The sequence below is a fragment of the Saccoglossus kowalevskii genome, chromosome 9 (genome assembly GCF_978046115.1).
Source record: "Saccoglossus kowalevskii chromosome 9, keSacKowa6.1, whole genome shotgun sequence".
In the NCBI taxonomy this organism is placed as follows: Eukaryota; Metazoa; Hemichordata; class Enteropneusta; family Harrimaniidae; genus Saccoglossus; species Saccoglossus kowalevskii.
The window spans coordinates 29681975-29704299 of NC_140649.1; the positions used below are offsets into that span (position 1 = coordinate 29681975).

At 36.6% G+C, this 22325-nt stretch overlaps 1 protein-coding gene across 1 annotated transcript in view; it reads right to left on the reverse strand.

Annotated features, from left to right (window-relative positions):
- Positions 1–1941: 1941 nt before the first annotated feature.
- LOC144351992 (excitatory amino acid transporter 3-like) overlaps positions 1942–22325 on the reverse strand; it is a 30480-nt gene continuing 10096 nt past the window's right edge. Inside the window, exons 2-7 of the mRNA XM_085503391.1 lie at positions 16692–16734; positions 14777–15012; positions 12272–12508; positions 11734–11928; positions 8455–8589; positions 1942–7580 (exon numbers count right to left, since the gene is read on the reverse strand). Coding sequence (XP_085359517.1) covers positions 7313–7580; positions 8455–8589; positions 11734–11928; positions 12272–12508; positions 14777–15012; positions 16692–16734 — 1114 coding nt within the window. The 3' untranslated portion in view covers positions 1942–7312. The remainder of the gene's footprint in view (positions 7581–8454; positions 8590–11733; positions 11929–12271; positions 12509–14776; positions 15013–16691; positions 16735–22325) is intronic.

Below are 22325 nucleotides of genomic sequence, written 5' to 3' on the forward strand. Positions count from 1 at the left end.
TTCGCCACTTTCTTCTCACTGACTAATGTGTGATTTTACCTTGTCTACTCGTGATTTGCCACTTTCTTCTCACTGACTAATGTGTGATATTACTTTGTCTACTCGTGATTCGCCACTTTCTTCTCACTGACTAATGTGTGATTTTACCTTGTCTACTCGTGATTCGCCACTTTCTTCTCACTGACTAATGTGTGATATTACTTTGTCTACTCGTGATTCGCCACTCTCTTCTCACTGACTAATGTGTGATATTACTTTGTCTACTCGTGATTCGCCACTTTCTTCTCACTGACTAATGTGTGATTTTACCTTGTCTACTCGTGATTCGCCACTTTCTTCTCACTGACTAATGTGTGATTTTACCTTGTCTACTCGTGATTCGCCACTTTCTTCTCACTGACTAATGTGTGATTTTACCTTGTCTACTCGTGATTCGCCACTTTCTTCTCACTGACTAATGTGTGATTTTACCTTGTCTACTCGTGATTCGCCACTTTCTTCTCACTGACTAATGTGTGATGTTACCTTGTCTACTCGTGATTCGCCACTTTCTTCTCATTGACTAATGTGTGATGTTACCTTGTCTACTCGTGATTCGCCACTCTCTTCTCATTAACTAATGTTGTACCTAGCCTACTCGTGTTTTCTCACTTACCTTTTTCTGACCAATTTGTGAATATACATGGTTTACTGACGAGTTTTTATTCGACCTTCCAATTTGTGATTAAACCTGATTTACTTGTGAGTTTTCACTGAACTTTACCTGGCCAGTTTGTGATTATACCTTGTTTACTGGTGAGTTATGACAGAATTTTTCCTGGCCAATGTGTGATTATATCTGGTTTACTGGTTTGTTCTCACTCAACTTTTTCTGGTCAATGTGTAATTATACCTGGTTTACTTGACTTTCTACTCCAATTTTCCTGACCAGTGTGTGATGTGAGTAATTATAAACTGCCAATTACAAATTGAATTCACACTTCACATACACATCGAGTTGCTCGTATTTACAGTCACAGATACATAACCTATGCCGTAATTATAATACTGTTCCTATGCATTTTTGCAATGTTCTGTGTGTACGGGCTTATATATGTTCTTTCTGTAGTTTTCGTTATTTTCATTCTCAGTTCACCAACTGTTGGTGCGGATTCCTCACTCATAGCTGGCAGGCAGATAAATTTTTAAATCTTTCAAGAGCAGTTTGGGATGGGTATATACGCTTTGTCTAAGAATACTGAAATTCTGAAATACATTACAGGAAAGGATGACTCCTACTTATCTGTTCTTGCTCATAAATTTATGTTGATTGTGCGCCTTTTATAACCTTTGACCTTTTTATAATACGAAGAATGGAATTTCTCCCAGGATTTGTTGTTTTCAATGAATCCGTCTATCGCATATTTAATAAATCGTAGCGTGACAATCATTTTTTTTTATATTCCAATTACTGTTCTTCACATGATTAAACATAGAATGGAATCCGTGTTTCTTGTTAATTCGTCTTATGTATGGACTAGAACATTATGTGTTATGAATCTGCTCCTGTCCGTGGTCATACCTGGTTAGCACAGATCTTCGATTGATGATGTGATAAATACTTTCTGTCTCCCATGTTTAATTAATTATCTAATAATCTACTCTCAATTGTCAGATAACAATTGAAGTTGATCATTACGCTATCCCGGTACACTAATCAACAAGGTATACATTTTTGTCCCGAATTGTTACTAATTGTATTGTAGATTGTTAGTTACATATTTGTAAACATATTCAAAATGTTTCATGTTTTGTATTTTGTGATGTTCTTTGAAGAATATTTATGACTCATAGTTATATATATATAATTAGTGTAACATCATCTAAACAACCATAGCACAGTAAATCACCACATATACGATATACGCCAACTAAAAAAATTACATTCTTTGGAGAACCATGTTTTTATGTCTAATGTTTTATTGATAACCATAATTCAACGTCACAAAAATTGCATAATCATTTATCATTAATTCTGATTGTTATTATTGTTAATCACATACACACTGGAATCTAGCTTCGTATTCCCAATTGCACTGCATATACGCTGAGTAGCAACACACACATAGTGATCGCATGTTATAAAAAAACACGAAATGTATAAGTGTGACCAAGTAAATTAGTTACGTCATCGTCTATGCTGTGCATTTGGAAAAACCAAAACACGTCCACTATACATTGTATATTGGTAATAAGATAATTTACATATATTACAAATATGAATCATCACAATAGAATTATTCACAAAATCTCATATAATAGTACTATAAGCAAGCAAATACATTCAGACTACGTACAGTTCAAACACAAAGTATGTACTTATGCTACCGAAAGAGGGCGCTACATAGACGGCAGCTGAAGGCTAACCTAGTATATTCATGTTATGCAGTATGAGGGTAAACATCATTGAAAAATATTATTTGTATCCGCATTTACGAAAATACGGTGTATAAATGCCTATCTGAAATATTGAGTAATTATTTCAAAATAGTCACCATAAGTATAACGATATAAGATTGTTTATATGGTATCACTAAAATTCATGATTGCATGCGGCTTTACAGACCCAATGTACAATTCATGTTCACCGATACTCAAACAATAAAACAGCGTTCATACCCTCTATTGGCAGCTGCACCAAGAACATCAAACTAACATATTATACGTCAATTTAAAGTACAATGACATTGTTCTAAGACCCCATAATGATATATGTTTCTGATTACTGATTTAACAGCTAAATGTGCATGGATTTATTGATTCGCCTTGATGAAAATTGTATGAATCACCATCATCATTATTCTTCCAAGGACGCTCGTATCTGACTGTTGACTTCAACGCTATCATGTGTCATTTGAAGAAAGAATACAAAACATTTTACTCGCAATGTTCTTTACTATCAAACAAGATATCAGAAACACAACATGATTTGTGAGGCTCGACACAACGAGAAGTGTGAACTCCTATATACATTTCTAGTATAATATATTAAGTACAACCAAGGATAGAATAGTATGACTGTGTCTCGTACGTGGTGATTACGGGAATGACTGTCACGTACGAGTGCCAATGGTGTTGCATTTTGTATGTGCTAACTGTGGTTACCCCTTGCATGGTATTTTCTATGAATTGGACAGATTTGCCAGAAACAGTATTCATTAATTGCATATTACACACGTCTTCAGACTGGCAGCGTAGATGTAACGAACGCTCTATTCTCAATTGCATTACATATCCAAAACTCATTTCGTCAAAATCTGCATACAATAAACAAACAGTTAATTCATTTGAAATGTACAAATTTAAATTTTAGTAACTGAAAGTGGTATTGAATATAATTAAATATAACGTGATAAGCGAATCATCGAAGCACAGTCAAAACATGAAACAATGACACAATTGCTTAACAGACTAGACTCTATTAATGATATTAAAAAACAGATCTTGCAAATAGCATTTGTTTGGACCCGCTCTAATGAATTACATAAAAGTGCTTTCATTAAAATGTACAATTATATTTTGATTTCAAATATCGTATCCCGAAGTGATGTCACTTCCGTGTGTCGCATAACATTTTGAGTTACTCTATTATAAAACAAAATGGCGACTAAAGTTCCATAGAACACAAACACGTTAAATCTGTCTAATTCACTCAAAACAATTTCTGTCGAAAAATTTAACATGATAATATTCAAACACCTAGTATTGTCCATTCGACTAAGGTCTTCAACTTGACAATCGAGATTTTCAGAAGTGAACAACTGACATCCGATCACGTACGCCGTCACACAGCTTTTGAAATTAACGCCAATCTACGGCTTCGACGGTCAAGCACAAAACACGTTAGTGTCGCTAGACAAAATCTAATAAAACATTTATTGCTTTTCCTATGTAATTAAATGCCGTTTTGACAAATACCGAGCTAAATATTACTTATAAACAGATCAATAACAAATTAACACATTTCGCCCTGGGTATGTCGACACTACTTCGACGTAGGACAAAATATTAATTCCCCGAATTTTGTTATATAAAAGAAGATACCAAAATTGTTGGCCTACTACAATATGGAGTATGCCCTGTAGTTGATAATGAAATACATCCAGAAATAATAAATTCAAATATACTCAATACACAGAGTCTAGTAGCCCTGAGTACAGTCCTGTAGGTTGGCCTCCTTCCGTTGATCATTCGGCCCCCACAGTCCTGAGAAGTCGCATAGACCGGGGATTCGACACCCGCCTACAAATTTATGGCGGAGAACCGTTCTGCAGTTTTCATGATTGTAACCAGCTAAAACATCTATCGACTAATCTAGCGATCACAAATACCTTTTTTGTGGCCGAAAAATGAACCTACAGCACTGGAACGTTGGCGAAAGCCAGTTTTACGCAACGAAACAACGTTTTGTTTATGAATGCGTCAAGAACAAGATGGCGGCGTATATTTTCGGTTGACGTTGGAAAATGTCGATTTGATCGACCCTAGTGGGAAATCTTATGTAATTTCGCTTCCAGTTAAGGTATTTAGAATAGTTAGACGTATCGACCTGCTTATTTTTTAACTGCAAAGCTGAATGCCTCTTAAATCGCCCGATACACTCTTTCACAATAGTGTCGAATCCCCGGTCTATGCGACTTCTCAGGACTGTGGGGGCCGAATGATCAACGGAAGGAGGCCAACCTACAGGACTGTACTCAGGGCTAAGAGTCTAGTTCAAGTAACAATTCATTTAAAATTTTGTTGGTTATAAAATATTATACACACAACATTCCGATCTTTATTCTCCTGCATAATCACACTGTGTGACTGCTTCTGGGTCACTTGCCCTTAAAATTTGTCATATCAGACTCTAATCATACGTTGCATGATTGTTTGAATATCCCATAATATATCCCTTGCAAAATAGTTGCATTGTATATGAAATAGCCGGGAGATTTCGGCTTACCTCTTGCACGCTGTATGTTACACGCTGTGATGTCAAAAATTCAAAGAAAAAAAGAACAAACTATAAAAGCAAACAAACAAACTAATATATTTACTACACATATTGAAATCAATTAATATTAAGGAGTTATTCGTATCCGTATAAATGTTGCTATCCTCGGGGCGGAGCTACGTCACGGACGTTCTACGTTGCTAAGACGCGCACCACAGTACCACGTATTTCTATGGGCTCTGTGCGCGCTGCTGTGGAACGCAGGTGGAGCCAGTGAAAACTCGAGAAAACAACACAAACTCAACTTTTAAGTAATTCTGAACAACCAAATTCATATATGTTACACACGTAGGGCTAATCTTGTTACACTGTTCAGGGGACTCTCAACAACCATCGCAAAGTACCGTTTTCTGCGAGTTTTTGGTCTTTGTTTTCACCGCGAGGGTTGCCAGGCGGTAGAAAATGCCCGGATGTCCGCCCCCGAGAATTAACCGTTGTCTGATATCCCTGGCATCTCAGTGCGTGTTGGGATATTCATCGTTTGAAAATCAATATGGACGAAAACGTTTAGAACCAAACTTGGTTAGATTTATTTAATATTATTGCATATGCAGTGATTGTTGTTGTACGTATCAACACAATTAGAGAATATACTTATTCCATGGAACAACTACTCAGCAATGTATTTCTTAAAAGCTGTATAAATAATTACATGTTCTCGTCCATATTGCATTCTTTATAGCACATACATTTAATATTTCGGAAATACACTCAACAACATAAGTATACACACAAAGCCCATATAACGCGGAATTTGAGAACAGGGTCGCTGAACTTTGCCATTGACATATTCATGTCTTCATTATATCATAATTTCACAGGTGTTGTCCAGTAATCGAACAATAATTAAGACTTCATTATTTTCCCCCTGTTTACAAAAGGGAAGTGATTCGTTTATATTTGCTTTATTGGGGGTACCAAGTGAATAGTACCGACACGATATACATTGTCAACAACATCCACGTGTGTAAGTGTTACAGTTGGCAGTTTTATGTACAATTTACGACTTTACGACATTTACGACTAAACACCTGGAGTATTGCCAGGGCGACCTATGTTCTACCTCACATTTTGAACTTGTGTGTGTATTCTGTGTACAAATCTACAATACTGTAACCACTATTTCTTATTACATATAACCTCATGTGTTCTGTGTAAATTCGTAAAACAATCTTTTCCGGCACTTACACATCTGCATGGTAAACAACGACAGTTCCATACACTTTTACAAGTGTTAAAAACACTGAACAATGGACATTTGTCTAGGAAACTTTATTCATGGCCACTGATGGCATATGTACTAACAAACTAAATACTAGTAATTGTTATATTGTTAGTACATCATTGTTGGTTACTGCATAAGTAATATCTACATCACCCTACACTAACAACGTATCCGCACTACATACCAGCTTTACTCTGTCCCACTTAACATGGTGTCTACGCTTAAAGGGCGGCAGTCGTCGCGCCGCGTCCTGTTCGATATGGGACTCATAGCAACGTATACAACGCGTGTAAAATACATTGTTTATTTACATGAAATCGAACACGCGCTGCGCGACGACCACCGAGCTTTAACGTTGTATTCGTGAGAGGGTCTCAGAAGGAGCCACGACGCTATTGTTTTAGCTTTACCCTATGTTCCGTTTGTACCTTCCATGTTAACTACCATCCCACTGCCTACCATGAGATATTTAGTTATATGATTAAATACCTTTACACGTGTCATTAAAGATTATAACTATTTTGGAATGTCTACGTCTGCGAGCTACCCCTTTCAAATATGTATTGCTATTTACCCGTTGTCTTGTAGATAGACCGAGCTTATTGACGCAAATCGAAACAAACACACAAAATATGCGATGTTTTCATGTCAGAATGGGTAATTTGATTCACCACCATGCCCAGTCTTTCAATAACGGCTTATTACTGCACTGAATAAAATTATTTATGTTATCCATTCATATTAATTGTCATCTGGAAGGAGGTTTCCAACAGATGTTCAGCTGGTTATGACAAAATGAGTTGTAAAATACGCAGAGTAACGCCAAAAAAAACACACACAAAAAACAACAACAACAAACAAACAAACAAAAATCAAAGAGGCGCAATGTAAACAAAATGGCGAAATTAAATAAAACTTAAAAGTTTTACTGGCTTTCAAAAACCGACTTAATCCACTTTGTTTCTTTTTATACTCATTTTAGTTTGTTTTTGAAAGTTATAATTTCGTACTCATCGCCTGTTTAACTTGTGCCGTTTGTTTACTACGTGTTATAATGGTGTTGACACGCTTTCATGGTCGTACCCGGCATTTTCGTTCCAGCTCGACGAAGGCTTGTTCCATTTCTTGTCCTTTAAGGTCTCGTCATAGCGTGGTGGCGCGTTCTCCGTGTTCGGTGTCAATCCTGACTGTAATGGCGTCATTTCGTGCGCAAGGTCATGCTGATCGTATTCGTCCAGTTGTTTCTTCGCCATTTTAGCCACGATTCCCGCGCCAATGGAGTCGCCCTCAACGTTAATCATGGTACGAATACGATCCCTGTGGAAATCAAAACAAAACCGGAGATTCAATAAACACGATACGCCACATTATATTGTTGTTTTACTAAGAAGGTGTCCATATACTAAAATGTTATCATAATGATGTGTGCAGTGGAAAAGAAAACATTAAGATGTTTTGACAGAGGAATTCCGTGAAATATTGTCATGTTTTTTGCTATTTGAATTTCAAAAACAAACTATTTTTCTGAACCTAATTGTTCTTCATACGTTGGTAGTTTTAATGACGATATTTTGTATAACACTGGAAACAAATTTGAACTTTGGAGAGGGTTAGCCCCTAATGGTGTTGTCAACAGTTTTGAAGATAAGTTTCCAAAAGTTTTCGGTCATGACCATTTTTTTTGTATTTACATTCACATTATTGGTAGAGTTGTTCTATTCGATATTAACAATTAGTTACTATGTTCATTACTCATAAACAGTTTGAATGGTTATGAATTTTAGGGGAATTCCATCTAAGTGAAGTGTGAACCATAAGAAAATACAACTGAACAATCATCTGCGACGACAATCTGGTGTACATGTTCTCTCTTCTGGGGACCTTCTAAAGAAAACACACAAACCCCGGAGGAAACCCCATGATTGCAAAGCCGTGTTTAACACAAATATTGGAGTTGCTAATGCAATACTATATGTCTCAGACTGAAACCATCACTTGTCTGTAAAGTACACCTGGCTAGATAGTATGTATTCGAGATGTATAACGAACACTGAGAAATGCAACTTACAAACCAAACTTATCCCATTTACTCATTGATTGTTTATGATGCGATGCATACTCTCTCCTTCTACTTACTTCGCACTCACGCCCACACACGTGCTCATCTAAATCATCGGGAATTTTAACTTACAGAATAATATCGACGGATAAGATAAGAGCTATATCTTCTAGAGGCAGCCCAACCGCCGTGAACACAATCACCATGGTAACGAGACCTGCTTGTGGAATACCTGCTGCACCAATGCTAGCAATAGTAGCGGTAATACTGTGGGGAAAATGTAATAAGACATATACTATCCTTGACTGATAATGGTTACGCCGTGCGTTCGTCCACCAGATTTAAAATTGAACCTAAAGTGTATCAGACTGATACACCACGGTAAGCTGTTGGTCTGTGAAGGGAATTGTAAACATTCATATACCAAATAAACATGAACAAAATAAACTAAACTGAAATAAAATATTGTTTGTAATGAACATCTAGCAGACACCGGTGATCGTGACAGCCAAGACTGCTCACGATTGACCGCTAAAAGCAATTACACATGATTAAAGTAATCTACATCAGCTATTTTAGAACTAGACAGAATTACTGCTGAGTGACCCCGGAGAATAGAGAACGAGGTAAAGCACCAGGTCATAGTAGCCAAGCTTTACAACGTGCTGAGAGAGTTTCCAAGCGCTCACACGTCATATCAGGCGGATGTATACTTAATGGGACCACCAAGTTGAGAGAGTAGTGAGATATATAGATATTATCAGCATCCCATAATATTATTTATTGACATGCGTATCAATTTTACTGCTTCCAATATATTACACGTTATAATCATGTTTGAGTGAACGCAGAGAAATCTGTCGTACACTAGTAAAAACTGTTCTTGGAATTCACGCGTATAAATTAGTCGGAGTTTTGCAGTCCGAAGTAGAACAGTCATTATATGACTGGCATAAATGATAAATAATCAAAACATTTTAATGTTTTGGCCGTAAAACATGATTTTTTAATCCCCTGTACATTTTGTCTGGCACGAATGCGCATTGGAATATTAGTCAGAGTGTCTCCATTGAACCACAGTAGTAAATAAAGGGACTGTGATTGAACGAATACTGTTATGTCTGCTGCCAAAATAAAGATTGTTTGAAAATATCATACCTTACTGTTTTATCAAGACGTAATGTGGAGGGGGGTAAACTTACTCAAAACTAATCAATAATATCAACATTTACTGTATCATGGCTAATTCAGGAACTGCATCAAGACAGTCACATGTGGATACGGCCGATCTGTTTTAGACATACTTTGTCGTACATGGTTTGATAATAAAGTAATTCTCACAAGTACATCGTAGAGTTTGTTTAAATAAACGCCCGCCATTAAAATAGTGCAGAGCATCGATAACAAGCACTTCATACGTCACGGCCATACTGGTGGCCATACCCATCAATATATATACAAAGTGTTAGTAAGCGTACCGCGCGAGTGTTCACTTGACGCCGCAACTACGGGATTACACAGACTTTGTTTAATCCCGAGCGCGACTCGTGATTGGAAACCAGGGTAATAATCGCTTTATTCGCGTAATAACTTAGCAATCAAGTCAAATATAAGATGATCTGTAAGAACTGAACAAAGTGTAATCTGTTTCTACATGACATCCAATTTATAGGTATACAAAAACATTATTAATTCAGATAATTACGCCTGCGACCTCACATCGCTATATTACAAGGTGCTGACTAGGGGATTTCAAATCAAAACACTATTCCTTCTAGCAATTATTCCCTGTAAACGCACGTACAAGAGTACGTCGCTGAGCTAGAGTCGTGTTGACAGGGTCAATCAATGTCTCCGTGAGATATTTTTCTCCTGCGTTCACTATAAGCCGAGCTTGTCTCAAGTACATCCTGTGCACTGTTTCAGCGTTGCACGCAGGTATTACGTACGCTTCCAACATCGGATAATGTGGCTATGCATCCGATTAGGATCATTTACCAGTAAGATAAGCGGTCATTAAAATAGCCTCTGCAAGACGAGCGATGCATGTCAAATGTCTAGAACCTCAGCGAAAGGCATAGCAAACAAAAAAAAAACATTTCTATTTAATTTGTTTAAATTGTCAGAAAATTTTTTTTATTGGATTTGCCCTCACACGATATCTGATCTTTTCTTTAAATTTCCTTAAAATTCGGACAGTAAAACGACACAGTCCCCAAAAAAACAAATATTTACCACTCTGTAAATTCTAAAACTATATGAGATATATTTATCTGAACATATTATTATGGCTATATATTTCTTGGAATGTCATATTTAACTGCTGATGCATGTTGGGTATTTTAATTTTAGAGTAGGAATCTACTTTGAATGGAACACATCATAACGCAACGCAAGACATATCAGATAAGAAAGCAATAACATGCAGCGCAAAGCCCAGGGGAACACTACTGTGTCATCTTTCTGCCTCTTTGGATACGTCATCAAAAGCAAAAGTGTGTTCACCCTTGGACAGCAGTGATCTTAAATATCGAATCTCCCTCGGAGTATCCAGAATGGAATCGATCAAAGGTCAAGCAAACTATCTCACTACGATTGAAAACATGATTTATGTCATATAAACCGTCACAATAATTGGCGTATGATTTGAATGTTTTTGCAACAACACGCAACACGCTGTTATTTTTAGACGTGTTTTGTCTAGATGTATATTTATAGAAACTTCTTTGGCTGGAACGAGCCTGGCTTCAGGGGTCATTATCTGGCGGATGACGTCACGAACTCAGCTGCTACCCAAACATACAAAGGCTGGATGGGACATGTTCGCAGTTGGATCGGCACGGATTAATGAAAAGTGAGATCAGTAGTGATTGCATTGGAGCGGTTATATAATAAAATCATTACAGCGCCCCTGTATTCATCAATGTCGTAGATCACATGTGGGGAGTTGTATCTTCAACTTGAAGAACACCATTTCTGTATTATCGAGACACCAGGATTGGCAAACCCCGAGTATGTTAATATTTTGGTTACATCATTCGTACTCACACACGTGTTAATATAATGTTTATATACACGATGTGTTATACTATAATAGTTAGCGGACGTTGTATTGGGCAAAACATGAAGATATAAACCTCCATGTGCAGAACAACGACGTTCTATTCCATTAACATTTGGGCCAATACTCGCGCTTGTATGCGCGGCGCCGTGCGCAGTAAAGGTCGCGCAGCATAAATATTGGTCAGTGACATATGCCGTGACGCAACTATTAAAATCTCACTTATATGGATTTAATAAGTACAAATTCAATTGGGGAGCTGACATTTGGTGATAATTATCTTTTATTTTCGGTCCACTGCTTTTAATAATGCCCGCAATAAATACACCGACAGAATAAATCTTTCTCACCTGATTGTGATGACTTGGCCGGCGTCCAAAGAAATGTCGTTATACTGAGCAACAAATATGGCCGCCACAGCTTCGTACAAAGCTGTGCCGTCCATGTTGATAGTTGCCCCAATGGGTAAAACAAATCTGGTTACTCTCTTGTCAATGTTGTTGTTTTCCTCCAGGTTTTTCGTAGTCAAAGGAAGTGTTGCAGAGCTAAAAATAAAAGAATATATAAAGATCGTAATATGCTAACTAGTAAGATTTCATGTCACATTCTTTATGCAAATTGCACTTCGCAACCAAACACTGTAACACCAAATAAGATGAATACGTGTCATAAATATTAGAAACCCGATTTTAACGAATAGCAACATTTTTGGCATGCCATATACACTGAGGTTAAAGTTCAAATCTTGCTATAATACGTTGCATTGTTGTTATTACAGTAAATCACCGGGATTACAAAATCCAGGATCCGGATCTAACTGGTATTGTAAAATCTGGTAAATCCCCTACAAATTGAGAGGTGGATGTGTTTTTTTTAAATGTAACTCACCTGGACGCTGTACCCAGGGCTGTAAGTAAGGCTTCGATCACGCCTTTTAGATAAGCATACGGGTTCTTACGCACTATTATAAAGTAGAGCGCGGGCAACACGACTAAACCATGCACCGCTAAGCCGGCACAGACTGTGGCGAAATACATGCCTATCTGCGCCATCACTTGCTCCCACTCATCGGCCACGCTGAAACATACTCCCAGTATGAGGAAAAATATACCAATTGGTCCGTACCTGGAGTATATATAAAAAGTTCTGAGAATAGACGACTGTGTTTTATGTCATGGTGTATGGAATGGGACTATTAAGCCTGTTAGCAAACTATGATAGTAATATAATGTATATACAGTTTGGACTAACGAATTAACAACATTAGCATGATACGATATATATTTAAATAATGTTTTGAGGGCAATATCACGATTTGTGGCCTACTCAATATTGATGATGCCAAAGCCGAAGACTTATATTCATTTTTATCCAACGTCATGTGACTGGGTATCAACTAGTCACAGCATGCGTAACAACGGTGAGATGTAATAAATGTTGTCTACGTACATGTATATACAAATGAGTAGTATATGCAAATGAAGCAGTTAATTTGCATATAACTGTGTAGAGATGCGCGCATTACAGCGCAACTGACCAAATCAGAATCAGAAGTACAAAAACATGGTATACTCGCATGCTATAATGACTGGCGATAAAACACAAGGAACTTAATTAAGTAAACGCCACTCGGTCATCAGAGACGTTGAACAGAAAGATTACCAAATTTCACATTCTTGTGTAACATTTAACTCCAACATCATGACGAATTATAATGATCTCATGAATATTCATTTGGTAAAACTGATAATTGTATAACATAGTAAAGTAGCCACAGTGTTTCCGAGTCCCTGATACCTGACCAATTATTATCATGTCGCATCGAAGAAATCAAATGTCGTTATTCATGTTGACGTTTTTATTATAAACAATAAAATGTCTTGTTTGGTAACCTAAATATTTAGGTCGAACATACACAAGGGTATTTGATGCTGTGAGACCTGCAGTAGAGGTAAATATATTTGCCGAAGGTTCGTTTTGATACGCATACCTTAGTAACATTTCCGGCAACAAGATTTTAACGTAAGCTGATTATTACGGGCCGGGATAAACATTACGACTCCAGGACACCAGCAGCGAATGACGACCAACGCAACTTTCATGGGAAATGCGAGGTCACTTCACCTTAAACATCTGGACGCCATATTTCCCCCACCAAAATCTTGGTACGACATTTTACACACTTTCATGTAGTTACTTATTGAATTACCATTTTACATAGGTCTTAATTGATTGTTTAATATAGTATAGAAATAATTATGCGGCTTTATTTTGTGAAACGTAGTGTTCAAATATTACTGTGAGCCAAAAAGCAACTCAACCAGCAGTATTGCAATATAGCTCACTGTTTTGCTAACAAAGTAGCAATATTGATCTCAGCTTACAATTACAAACAGTCACATCCGAACTATAAACATTGCTACTTTGTTAGCAAAACAGTAAGCTATATTGCAAAACTGCCGAATGGGTGGCTTTTTCGCTTACAGTAAAAGTCGGTGGTCGTTGCGACCACGTGCGTTCGATATAGGCACGTGAGTTAAATACATTGTTTATTTACACAAAAATGCGAACGCACGCGATCGCGACGACCACGCTCTTTAATTTGATCCTAATGTATGCCACGTCCAACCGTCCAACACATTAGTATATCATTGTGACAATGTTATCTGTCCTATAATAAATAAAGCTCAGGCGACAAGACGTGACTGAGTGTCGTATAAATGCAAAGTATGCTAGATGCGTGTGTATAACAACACATTTAACGCTATGCCGACAGTAAAAGCAGGTATACCCTCATAAAACGCATTTCATTGTTCTACTTCCGAGTTTACAGTCATATCGATTACTTACTGTTACCAACCCTACCTATAGCCATATGTGCCAAATAATCATGGTACACCCACTATGTCAACGGAATGTGATAGTACTGTTCGATGACATTGTTGGTGAATTTAAATAGACATAACTCACTTCGCTGGGCGTGCTTGAAAATACATAATTGTATCAAGTCATGTAGCAAATGGGTCACAACATTGCGACGCAGAAACAAAAACTGGTCTATTTTTTTTAATAATGTGTGAACAGCAAAAATGCCTTTTCCCACAATATTTTATTGTGGTCCTGTGTTTTTGATTTTCCATTAATTTAGCACTTGCTACATCAAAACATATCACAATGTTTATGTAGCCACATAATCACAGAGAAAACAGAAAGTGTTTTGAATATATTGAATTCTGTTTCGCCATTTTCATAGAACCACGATTTTTTTCTATATCAGAACACATTTACCGCCAATGTAATTATTTGCGACGTCATCGTAATATGCGCAATACCGTGGATACAGTAGATGCGCGACAACTGATGACGTCAAAATAAAAATGGCAAATGACTTACCACATAATGATCATGACTAGTTTCATAACAGCCTCGTTCAAAGCAATGAAGAAATTGCCGACAGGTTTACCATCTTCTCCCATAGTTCCAATAACAATACCCAACGCTATAGAGAACACTACAAGCCCGAGTATGTTCATACTATCATTCCACGTGCCATAATACTCGACCCCCATGGTAGCATTAGTGATATTTGTGGCCTCTTCTATCTCGACGTCTCTCATATCTGTGGCATACTGAAATCCACCAAATTATGATGACATTATGTTTTCTTGACACAACTCTTATTTTCATTGATGTAACACACAACAGGCGATTCTATCATCAGAGTGACGACATACCACCCCGCACAAGGGGACGATTTAGCGTGGAGATCGTGGAAAAGCCGAACTAGTTTTCTAATAATTTCAAATCTTTGCACATCTGCACAACTCTCAGCTTTGTTTGCATTGTAACTACTTAATTTCTCAAACCACCGATCCCACAGTTTACAGATTTCCCAAGAAACATAAACTTCATTTGTAACTATGTAATTTGCTGTTGCGGAAAATATAGCAACTTTCTCTTTTGAGGGAGTAATTCGATTGTAGAGCTGTATACCTATTGAACACCAGAATGAATTCTAAACTGTCTGGTATTGGGTTATCTTTTACCTGAATATGGGGACTACAATTTCAGCATAAATGATTATAAGCATTTCAACAAAAAAGTGTTGTTCAAGTCGTAATCGTTGATTTGGGTGGGTTCATTTCACAATTTCAAATTGTGTATACAAATATTACCACATTGCGCGGACCAATGCGTATTAGCTAAGTGAATCTAGACAAAGTGACATTGCTACGCGAGCAGTGGTATTATGAACACTACAAATAAATCTGTATTTTTTAAGTGAACATCCTCTTAAACGGCGGTGGTCGTCGCGCCACGCATGTGCGAGATATGGTCTCATTTAAACAGACTGTTGTACAAACTGAGAGGTTACCAAGGTTATTTCTTTAGTGATTGGAAGGAGTCACGGGCGGAACTTAGTGCAAGTGACGCCCGGATCAAAACTCGTACTCGTAATTTCATTGGAAAAGCGCATTTGATTATGGGAAAATCAATATTAATCAACAATAATATCGCACCTGCGCGGCGCGACGACCATCACCCTTTAATCTTTATGATGTGAATACCCGTTAACTCTGTACTTTAGATGGAATCGTCAGGATAATTATATTTATAATGTCATAATAATCCTAAGCTATTATAAGTCGACACATTAACGTTTTGATGGCCTTCAAATTTCCATTCGATTTATTCAAGGTTATCGGTTCAGATATGTTTCAACACACCGGTCACGTTGATTGTTTATGGGTTATATTACTGACAACTGCGAAACAAGAATTGTACTCTTTCTCCGTTTAGTAACAACTGGTGGCGTAGTCTAAAACCCGATTGTTTTCATAACATATGTAATAACAGGATTGTAAAGAGTTTATGTTCCTAGCACATAGACTGGGGTGATTGTAATCGAATACAACACACTCGGTGTTGAGATTTGTTTACAAGAATCAGTTTGTGTTGACATGATTAGAGTCATGCATGCTCTCTGTTTGATGATGGTTACGAACCATCCTGTACATCGATACTGGGACACATAACTGACGAACAAACTATTACAAATCAGAAAGTTGTTTATAACATAACATTCTATGCGAAAATATACATTACACTTATAGTGGTAAATATATATTGTTCTTGTACACTGTTTTGGTCGAAAGCAATTAACAACAATCGCCTTGGAGGTCGTTTTACTGGAATTAAAGGTTTCCAGATGGTTTGAAACATAAGTCGACGTTTGGTACGTTTATTGCAAATTAGCCACACATTAGCTACACCCCACTCCCCCATCTAATATGTAACATATACTTACCGTTCTGAAACATGCTGCAACGATGTTTGATGGAAATGAATTTCTACAAACAAACGAGAAGAAGAGATAAAATAAAATTAGTAACCTATGCAGTGATTGTATAATTAATTTGAAAATAATATAGTATATTACCGTTCAATCCTGCTGTAAGTTAAAAGACAAAATGCATCTGGGGAGGATTAAATTGAAAACCATTTTGATCGCCTAATAAAAATCACCTACTGGAACTATTGCAGATTTAGGTTTGTTCTTACATCTCGGGATAAAATACACTGTCTAGGGCACATTTAGAATATACCACTATAATATACAACAATATGGGATTGGGTTGCATGTAAGGCAACGTCAAACAGCGCATGTCATAGTAACTGACAGTAATGTAGCTGCACATTATCCTACCAGTGGTTAATACAGACTCATTCAAGTGAATCTTGGTGTATTTATACCATATATAATTGACATAAGACTGTAATTATTTTGACAATATAATTCAAACCAAACCAAATATTCATAAGAGGCAAGGAATCAAATATCAATACAATACAGAATTTACCAAAAAAAAATGGTTCATGTAGCCCGGGTATCTACTGCAAATTCAGTCACTACATACGAAGCTCACATTCGAAACTGATCAATGCCACTCAGGTATCTACCACCAATACACACATATTACACACTATGAATTAGTCAATGCAACTCGGGTATCTATTACAGGCTTAGGCAATATATACATACTTTACATTATGAACTGATTAATTTAATCAGGGTATATACTACATGCTCAACCAATACACACAGAATTCACATTAGAACTGATTAATGCAACCTGTATGTCGGCCACATACGCAGCCAATACATACAGAGTTCATAATTGGAACTGATTAATGCAACCTGTATGTCGGCCACATACGCAGCCAATACATACAGAGTATACATAATTGGAACTGGTTGATGCAACCCAGGTAATATACTACAGACTCAACCAACATCTCTGTAGTTCACATTAGAAACTGGCTGATGCAACCCAGTTAGGTATCTACCATAGACTCAATCACTACATGTGAAGCTCACATTAGAAGGCTGTAGGGGAATTCTAGATCATCACCTCATTTAAGTTTCTGAGCCTGATAACTAACCTGATCTAAAATTAGTGATAAAACAAATGAATCATCTAAGTTATAAAGATCAATTAAAAACTGATTAGCTTTTCTGTCAGCATAAGTTTTCTTAGTTAAATTGTTTGTCTGTTTGTTCCCAGACCACTTATAATTCGAAGCTTTAAAGCAGCTGGTCTGAATTATTTCAACTGAGAATAATATTAACTGCAGTGTATAGATGATGTTAAATGAAAACAATGAGAATATTCATTCGTGAAGGTTTTTCAGATTCATAGAAGCAAATTAACGTCACGTAATCATGCATATGTACGTGCGTAGAGGTCAAAAATAGTCATGCAAATCATGAAATGTAACAAGGATATAGACAGATATAGTAGAGATATATAGTGGGTTCACATCAAGAGTATTGATATTTGCATGTCATTTGTACCAATCACTTCAGTGAATGAACAAATGGATTCCTCTCAAATTTGGAGATTAAGTGAGTATAGGTTGGTTAATCAGCTTCATTACAAGTGGTGGGTATACCTTCTAAAATATACACATTGCATGAACTGTTTGTTCTGTGATTTGAATGGCAGTAGGAATCTCTAACTGACTCGTCATGGAGAATTATTATTTAAATGTGAAAATGTCAACCACGAGCCCTACGTATATTGGTATATACCGACGGCAAAAGTAGATTCATCCAGGCAAGCTAGTTAATTTAATCGCCAAGAACCATATAATGGTAATATCAATAACTCAATTTGTTTGGGATATCATTGACATTAGGTACATTCACTGTGAAATTGTCACTGTGATAGAGCCTGTGTGTATGGAGCAATTCACAATACGCCATAATATGGCTTCATCCAATGTCCACACTTCACCTATATCATTAAGTGTAAAGTACAGAAAGAAGTCATGAACATCTGCGTATATGACCCACAAATAGACCAAAGGTCATGTTTGCACGTGTCAATTGATAACAGGTTTGCAAGGATTATATATGGCACACTTGCTAACTGTTTTAACGTTGTATCAGGACCTAGCAAAGCAAATTTGACAATCAGTTGACGAATGATCAGGTCGATGAAATGAATGCCCCCTGTATACATCAAGTCATGTCCAGAGCAAATATGTTTTTTTAATAGACAAAATGGCAGATCTAGGTGTTTCTAAAAGAGTGATTACACTCAGCGTTAAATAAATCACATCCAATGGTTTTAGTCCAGGGGGCCAGTATCCGACGAATGACGTTGACATTTTCTGGTTATCTTTGCGACGTAATTATCAGTTGTTTACAAGCTCGTGACACTGTTTAGGCAACTCCCTTGATTTAATTTTCGTTTCTTCACATATATTACATTCTCTGACATTCTCTTTCTCTAAGAAATGTACACCCGTAGCTAGACTGGGTAGCATGATTAGTGCATATTTATATGCTGTGTACATATTATACTAGGAAACATTTCATGATTTAAAAACATAGGAAAACTATTATAGCCTTGTCCTTTGGAAATACTGCAATAATGAACACACACATAACAATTTCCGGGACTGCATGGGACTGCATTTGTCTCACAGAATATTTATATAAATGCTCGTCCTTGGTCTGTTATCATGTAATATATTTTAATTGTTTTCATTTATGTTTCTTACTCTTAATGCGTTTTTACAGTTATTGATAGTTATATTTGTTTCTTTTCAAACATTTCGGAGTTACCTGCATTCATATATTAATTAATTAACGCATTCAGTTTTCAAGAAGAAGGTGAAAATATCACCCCAATAGTCATCACAATTTATGTATTGGAGATATAATAATGAACAAAATTTAGATGAGTCCATTCAAAGTACAGACATATTAAACAAATAAACGATTGCATTAGCGGTTTTTAAAAAGTAGCCCAAAATATCATTTTTAACAGAAATACTCATCAACACTAGAAAAGATATCTTTATGATTTTAAACAAATCCATGAGAGTAAACTGCACTGATTTATTACATTGGTCTACCTGATCTGATTACAATTACTATGTCATAGTATATCAGTGCGTATGTATATAAGAACATTCTGTCATTTGAAATTCAATGTGATAGCACACGAAAAAACAAACATGTTTTCATGACATCTCTAACATTATGTATGTGTGGCAGTCCAATGTCCCAGCAGATCAAGATTACATACTGATTCATAAGATGTATCAGATTGGATTGGACGGACTACAGACATTTTGCCTCCACATAACTTACCCTTAATTTACGTATGCCCAAGTTCACGTTTTTTATTTAGATATATAAATGTGATCGAATGGAGTTCAAACAGGAGGTTATCAGCTCTATTGGCATTTATGTTCAAAATAACTAACTCTTAAGAAGTGCGTATATTTATTTAGGATATATTTGACAAATCTATGTTTGCGATTATTGAAATTAGCATCGATACTTGACACATTGATATCGTTGCTAAACATTAAATACACATTTAAACAAAACAACCAAAGGTGATACAAAATATTAACAAGAAACACATTATTCGACGTTAATAATAATAAAAATAAAAATAGAAAAAAAAATAGACGACCACATAGTAATCTAAAATTACAAATGGCTGCAAAATATCGGGTATAACCATATATGTCTATACTTATTTGCATAATTAGCATCGCAATATATTCTCGCAATTACGCATGAAATAAATGGATCAAATAGTAACGCAATGGCATTATACCAATCAAACGTATACCGAATTACAAATATACACAAAACACATAAAAGCTGAGAAAAATTACAAATTGTCATTTTTACCTCAAATTTGGACACCAGCATCTAAAGTAAGTTCATTCAGGGTGAAAGTCGATTCTCGAACTTTATTTACCTGACCCGTGGCATGTACAAAAATAAGTCAACAAATTAGCCAATTGACTGTTTATATAATTGTTGTATTACTAATAGATTGAATTGAATACATTCGTGGTTTTGGGTCGCTCCAACAGACGGACACCTTCACCACGAGTCTTGTATCGGGGATCTACGCACTTAGTTACACACTTCGGTTATTTACATAAAAGGTATACTGTTCATCGGCATCAGGAGATGTTGAAACATTCACGGGATATAATACGAGTACATTTGATGTATGACAGGAAACGCGGTTTCCGTCATTTTCAAACCAAATCAAGGATGACGTGATAGGGTTTTAAAATCAATTTAATCTGTGCTTGGATTAAAAAAAAAAATCAACATATAGTCTAAGACAGTATGCCCTTGAAATCACTTAGCGTATATAGTAATTGAAAATATATCAGCCAGCTTCTTTCACGGATGCCTGCATATGAAAATCTCGTAAAACAGAGAGAACCATTGATGTATGGCGTACAGAGCTTTTATTTCACCACCAGCGATCAGCGTCCGACAGTACAGTAAACTTGCAGTTAACTTTGTGGTGTGAGCTGTCGACACGTGGTAGTTGATTCGCCAACCACTAATGTTTGATTCCCAATGCCAAAATAACTCCGTCGTATGATTTATAGACTATCTTAGGACATAGTTTCCACATACTATTGTATATATCGATGTCTATGTGTTCGTCATTCTATGAACCAAATATGGGTATATGGTGGGGCACTTTCAAATGTGGACATACATGGCGGTGGAGCAGGGTGTGCTTAATCTTTTCAAAACACTTGAGATCATATCTGTTGTTGTATACCTTGGGGTCCGTTTATCTATATTTTACTGATATGACCATGCCTGTAACGTGTTGTCTATGTGCTTTGATCGTAGTTGTATTATGTTCAAAAACTTGTATTTTCCATATGGAGTTTTCGATTAATCTACGATTGAGTATGTTATTCCAATTGTATATACACAAAGAAATTGCAGACATATTAAGGAAAGTGTTATTTCCAATTATAGTGTATATGGTACTTATCAACTATATAAACATTTCTTTTCAACATCGATGACGTTTGATGTCCAAACACATCGGAAGGGTGTTCAATATTGAACGTTGTTGGATCATGTGATGCTTATTAGTATGAACAAATATTTGATGTGTTTAGCTATGTGGTATATGGCAGGGTTAACACATTGACAGTTATGTGCATGTTTATTTATTGCCACCACATACTATTGCCGAGTATCCAGGGCATAGTACGTATTAAGAAAGTCGACGCCTGTCAATAGACCATTTTCCGTTTACTGCGAGAATCACGCGTTGTGCGTGAAATCGAACGTAAAAACAGGACAAACAAAGGTCATAGAGGCGTCAAACATCGCGTGGGATTCAACAAACGCGAAAATATTCTGGGGGCATTTCCATGCTTAATAATGTGCTGTACACATTTGATGATAGACAATTTCAATTAAGTGAGGGTATTCGAAAGCAATATTCCTCTGTCGAAGATCGGCCGGTCGATGTGAGCTACGAAATAAAGAAATTCGAGTTCAAAATCAAATCGTTCGATTTTTGCGGCAGACGTTCGACGCGCGTCTTTCATGCATCTCGCGAGATCTCACAGTTGAACG